The 6,000-nt window shown below is 39.6% G+C and overlaps 1 protein-coding gene across 1 annotated transcript in view; it reads left to right on the forward strand.

The window, feature by feature from the left end:
* ALG9 (ALG9 alpha-1,2-mannosyltransferase) overlaps positions 1–5,449 on the forward strand; it is a 166,969-nt gene extending 161,520 nt beyond the window's left edge. Inside the window, exon 15 of the mRNA XM_033919141.1 lies at positions 4,219–5,449. Within this exon, the coding sequence (XP_033775032.1) occupies positions 4,219–4,342 (124 nt within the window). The 3' untranslated portion in view covers positions 4,343–5,449. The remainder of the gene's footprint in view (positions 1–4,218) is intronic.
* The last annotated feature ends 551 nt before the right edge of the window (positions 5,450–6,000 follow it).

Here is a 6,000-nt window from a genome sequence, read left to right on the forward strand (position 1 = left end):
TCAAAGCCTGACTATTGTATTGCCCTTTATTGAGCGGTTCCAACAGTACAGTGCAAAGCTCTACAAATGATCCAAAAAGCGGCTGCAAGGTTAATTTGTGGGGTTAGAAAATTTGAACATATAATACCTTGGTTGAAGAAATTGCACTGGTTACTTGTGCGATTACATATCATTTTCAAAACTCTAACTCTGGTGTTCAAAGTCATTTATGTTTCACGTTTATTTAAAATTTGATGCAAACGCTTATAATAATAATTTCAAAGTGAATTACATATATATAAAAATCTGGGTAACAAAAAAACACTTAATTATATGTACAAGGACAAATTTATTGACAAGAGGAGAGAAGGTAGAACTACAAAATTTTTGAGAAAGGCAACATTGAAGGGTAACATAATAGGATGGGGGAGAAAGGAAAGAGCAGAATGTTCCCTTGGTATCGATCTCAAACTATGACAATCTACCAGCTTTTCAGAACTCTGCGATCTGAAGTTACGATACGATTGGCTTTGACAGACTTTTCAACAATGCATTCTGAGAACACGAGAACTTCTGCTGTTTCCATCTTAGGAGTAATGCTGTGGAACAAATTAACTGGACCGCTAAGGGCGCTATCTGACATTCAGAAGTTTAAAAAAATACTTAAAACTACATTATTTTTAGAAGCTTTTCAATAAAAGATGTGTTGTTTAATGCTGGTTTTAGGATGATTTGTACTGTGAGGATCTATTAAATTATGGCTCCCTAAGATGTAACTATTCATTTGTAATTCAAGATGTCTGTATAAGTTTGACCTGTGCCATTTTGTGTATGTTACTTTTGTCATACTGCCTAGGAATAGGCAGTTGATAAATTCTTTAAATAAATAAATTGCCAGTCCTGCGCCATGCTCTTTATCAGACCTTTGTACGAGGAGGGGTTTATTTTTTTTTCTCTTTCCTATAATCCGTTCTGCCTGTCCCCAGGGCTAGTGTCTTGGCACACTTGTTCCCTTGCTGGTTGAGATCTGTAGGGAACGTTTTCACTAAGACTGAGTGGCAGATGCGCAAAACTCCTGCGCTGTAGAGCTACAGCACTGGAGAAACACTAGTCTTATTTTAGCGACCAGTGGTCAACACTAACAGCTTGCAAATTATATTCACGCAGTTGGTTTTGAGCATTGGTCGCTAAGTGAGTCTGAGCATCCTGGGGCATGCCCACAAGAGCTGTGCGGCAAAGAAAGATAAACATAAAATGGCAGCTGTCCTCCCTTCCACTATGCCTTGAGCCCTGACCGATGGGAGGCACCAGTATAGATCTCTGAGCCTCAGGTATTGACCTCTGTTGATCATGGCTTCCAGTGTAAAAAAATCTCATCACATTATCCAACACATCAAGTCGTAATGGTGGAAAATGTGATCTGTGTCAACCACTATATATCTACAGCTGTTGAACTCCATTCATTTCCAGAGTGGGGAAGATGCTGGTCTCTTTACATTAATATAATTAAGTGAACCAAATATAATTAAGTGAACCAAAGTTATATTGTACAGACTTGACAGGAAGCACCACTTTATTTTTATATACCGCCAACAATCTTGCGACTTCTAGGCGGTTTACAATGAAGAGAAACTGTACAGACAGCGAGTTACAGAGTATAACAGTGAACATCTGAAAGTAACAACAATAGTAATAATAACTACAGTTTATATTCTGCAGGACCGTGAAGTTCCATGCGGTTTACAATGAATTCGACAAATTCCATGAATTGATTGGCACATTCATAGTTAGAGATTAGAGGATAACAGTTTACAGGATCAGATTTGGGTGGGATTATGAAGGGGGCTATTGTCCTGATTCGTTACCTAGGTATTTCAAGAACAGGTATGTTTTTAGGTGTTTCCTAAATTCACCATAGTTGTTTGTGTGTGTAATTAGTTTTTCTAAGTCTTTGCCCCATAAGGCTGCTTGATACGATAGAAGTTGTTGATGGTGTCTCTTATATTTGCATCCTCTAGCCGGTGGGGAAACGATTTTCAGGTGTGTTCTTCTCTCATGTCTGTTGGTTGGGAATGAGAAGAGGTCTGTTATATATTTAGGGGCTAGACCAGATAATACCTTGAAGCAGAAACATCCCAGCTTGAACTTCGTACGTGCCTCCATAGGCAGCCAGTGCAGGAGTCGGTAGGAAGGGGTTATGTGATCGGTTTTCTTCAGCCCGAAGATCAATCTGACTGCCGCATTTTGTATCAGTTGTAGTCTCTGCATTTGCTTCCGGGAGATTGCCAGATGGGTAATGTTGCAATAATCAAGGTGACTTAGTATAAGGGATTGTACCAGAGTTCTGAATGCTGAAGCGTCGAAGTATGCTCTAATGGACCTAAGTTTCCAGAGAGTAAAAAACCCTCAAGTCATGCACTGCAAACTTAACGCTGTGTTCATTGGGAGGAGCAGAATGAGAATCAGCTCAAGCTCTGCATCTTTTCCCTTAAGATGATGTACATACACAGGGCTGTGACACAGCAAACACTTCAGAAGCCACTATGACAGAAGAGCACAACTCACTGGAAAACGTCTTTAAAGAGCAAATTGGAAAGCATCATTTAAAATGTAATGTGGAAACACAGACATGCCAACGGTTAAACATTTGTCAGTCTTCTAAAGCTATCATCACTGCCTTGTTATTTTGCCAATTGACTGCTATAAATTTGAAGCACTGTGTTGAAAATAATGCCCCAGCTGCAGCATTACAAACTGTGGAGTGGAGGAGTGGCCTGGGCCTAGTGGCTAGAGCAGTATTTCCCAACCCTATCCTGGAGGACCACCAGCCAGTCAGGTTTTTCAGGGTAGCCCTAATGAATATGCATGGAGCAGATTTGCATGCCTTTCACCTCCATTATATGCAAATCTCTCTCATGCATATTCATTAGGGTTTTCCCAAAAACCCGACTGGCTTGTGGTCCTCCAGGACAGGGTTGGGAAATACTGGGCTAGAGCAGGGGTAGACAATTCCGGTCCTTGAGAGCTGGAGCCAGGTCAGGTTTTTAGGATATCCACAGTGAATATGTATGAGATGGATTTGCATGCACTGCCTCCTTGAGAAGCAAATCTATCTCATGCATATTATTGTGGATATCCTGAAAACCTGACCTGGCTCCGGCTCTCGAGGACCGGAATTGCCTATCCCTGGGCTAGAGCAAAAGGCTGAGAAACAGGAAAGCCAGGGTTGAAATTCCACTTCACCGACTACCACTCCTTAATCCCCCATTGTTTCAAATATCAACATGGATTATAAACCTCTTAAGGCTCAATCTGACTTTGTGATCACTTTGGCTAGGGTTACCATATGGCTCCAGGAAAAGGAGGATGGATTGAGAGATTCGGGTTTTACTTCCATTGAAAGCAATGGAAGTAAGTAGACCAGATTGAAAGCAATGGAAGTAAAACCCAGATGTCTCAATACATTCTCTGTTTTCTGGAGCCATGTGGTAACTCTAAATTTGGCAAGACAAGTAATTAAATCCAAAGCATCACAACTAGTTATTGGAGATATGATCACTTGCTTAATTGAATAAAATGATTGATACTGTTTTCTATAAACTGATGAGCAATACTAGTCTTCTAGCTATGCTCTGGTGATCGTTATGTATTGTGTATAAAATCCTGTCATACTACTGTGATAATATCTCTAACCCATCTAGAACTCTACCTTAGGAGTTTTTAGCAGGATATAAGACCATAACATAACACTGTTAATTTACGGCAGCCACCGCTTTTTGAAACCAGCATCTTAGTACAAATTCCCAAACTCAAGCCGCCCGATCTTAATTCCATTTGATTTTACTGTTTTTTTTAAAATGGAAATCAAAGGTAAACATTATCATGGAAACAAGCAAACTGTGAATCATGCCAAATAGCTGATGAACGCAGAAGCCAAGTGATCTTGAATACAGGAAGTATAGGAATATCAGATAACAGCTCTATAAGCATTCAGTTCTGTAGCAGGAAACTTGATATGTAAACCATTAGGTTCAGTGTTGCTAACAAAAGCAGGTATGTATGTATCATTGCTGATCTGTTTTGTCCATATGACTCCTTTTCATGGTGTACTAATGTCTTGCAGCCATTTGTAAATATTTTGTTGTCACTTCAAGCAGATGGGTTAATTAATACCACATGTACAAAATTGATGGATAAGGGCAGATTGAGCTAGTTTTTCCCTTTTTGTCTCTGTTTCAGATCATCGAAGCTGTTCCGTGCTTTTTATGTACCCTTTCTGTCTGATAAGTACACGATGTATTCAAACTACACTATCCTAAAACCCTGGAGAGTGAAGCAAGCCAAGAAAAAAAACAGAGTTTAGCTGCACACCTGCCTGCCATAAAGGGAGGCAGAATGGGCTGGCAGGCCTCTTTATGACTTTACCAAAACGCTCATAGGATTCTGCAGTCAAGATCCTTGGATATTAACATGATCAGCAGTGCCTCCAAATTTGGCATTCCTGTCAACCTTTGTCGTTCTTGTGCTGTCTTTTTTTGTTGTTGTTGTTCTTCCTCCCATGACAAGCACCTACTTAAGAGTATGTCATGAAAGCTGTCTTGTGTTTGCAGTAGAAATTGTAGTTTTTCTTGTATTTCAGCTAATGCATCTTGCTAGTCTTACCGGAAGCACCACCAGGGCCTGTGTACATACCTTGCCCTAGTGTGACCATGTGCATTTCTAGATCTTAACTTCTGAATGCATTGCACAAAGATAAACACTTTTATATAAGTGCAGGAACAGGAAATAAACTGTAGGCCTTCCTTAGAAAAGAAAAGTTCTGTGAGGACACACAAGACATGTCTTAGCATAAAGTATATTGTTAACATGAAGGCACTAGGAAGCAAACACCGGTCTTTTGCTTTTAGCAAAGTTGCTGCTTAAAAAAAAATCAACTTACCTAGTAGCAAGAGAAGAAATATTGTGCAAGCCTTGCGACACCAAGGCTTGTTCTGGTATATCATTCTATACCTACCAGAAACAAGAAGCACCTACTTCAGATGACCAGGAACAAGATGGGAGTGGAGAAGGCTGAGTAGACTAAAAAGCCAAAGGATTCACACCAAAATAAAATGCATTAATTCTGTCAGAGACCTGACATGACCATGACCTGACATGACCATAAGAATAAAATTATTATTATGTTTTGGCATATGCATGCCTTGGATCATGTAAACGTGAGACGGTTTAAACCTAAATGTCATCTAATCATATAAAAGAAGTTTTAAACTAGGAACTCTTCATGGTAAAAGTTGTTGCCAACAGTGATCGACAATCAATTAACAGCATTCAGTTTAGAAATGACTCTATCAGAACAGTCAAACTGCTGTTCTAATCAATGAAGCCTGAAAGATGATGAATAGGCCTAAGCTGCCTTATGTTTGCACGATCCCTGACACAGGCACATGCAGAAGCATGGCTGCTGGGTCTCTGAAATAATTAATTTTATTTAGGTAGGTAGTAGTGAATCCTATGACTTCTTAGTCTTTTTGGCCTTCTCCGATCCCATCTTGTTTCCTGGTATTTCCCTGCACTAAATAAATATCTAAAATCTCAGCTTTATTCATTATCTTTAAAATATTTTTCTTTTTCTTTCATACTTTCATAAAGTGCTTCATCAATGTGATCATTTGTGCGTGAATGACAATCTACAGTGGTTATTCAAAGGACTTCATACTCTTCTTTGTCATATTATCAATCTTCTGTCGATAGGCTAAAACGTTCATTTATAGTCTCTCTTTGAATTGAATTTTGTTTATAACCACTGAGTAAAAGTGAACTAGTGCAAAAAGTGCTGTAGTGCTGTATTCTAAACTCCGGGTTACATTTACCCCCCAACTCGAGTTTCGAGAATATCTTCGTCAGGAGGGGTACTGTTAATCGGCTCTTTCTCATGGTATTGCTCGTCCTCCCCATGAGAAAGAGCCGATTAACAGTACCCCTCCTGACGAAGATATTCTCGAAACTCGAGTTGGGGGGTAA

The sequence above is a fragment of the Geotrypetes seraphini genome, chromosome 13 (assembly GCF_902459505.1).
Source record: "Geotrypetes seraphini chromosome 13, aGeoSer1.1, whole genome shotgun sequence".
In the NCBI taxonomy this organism is placed as follows: Eukaryota; Metazoa; Chordata; class Amphibia; order Gymnophiona; family Dermophiidae; genus Geotrypetes; species Geotrypetes seraphini.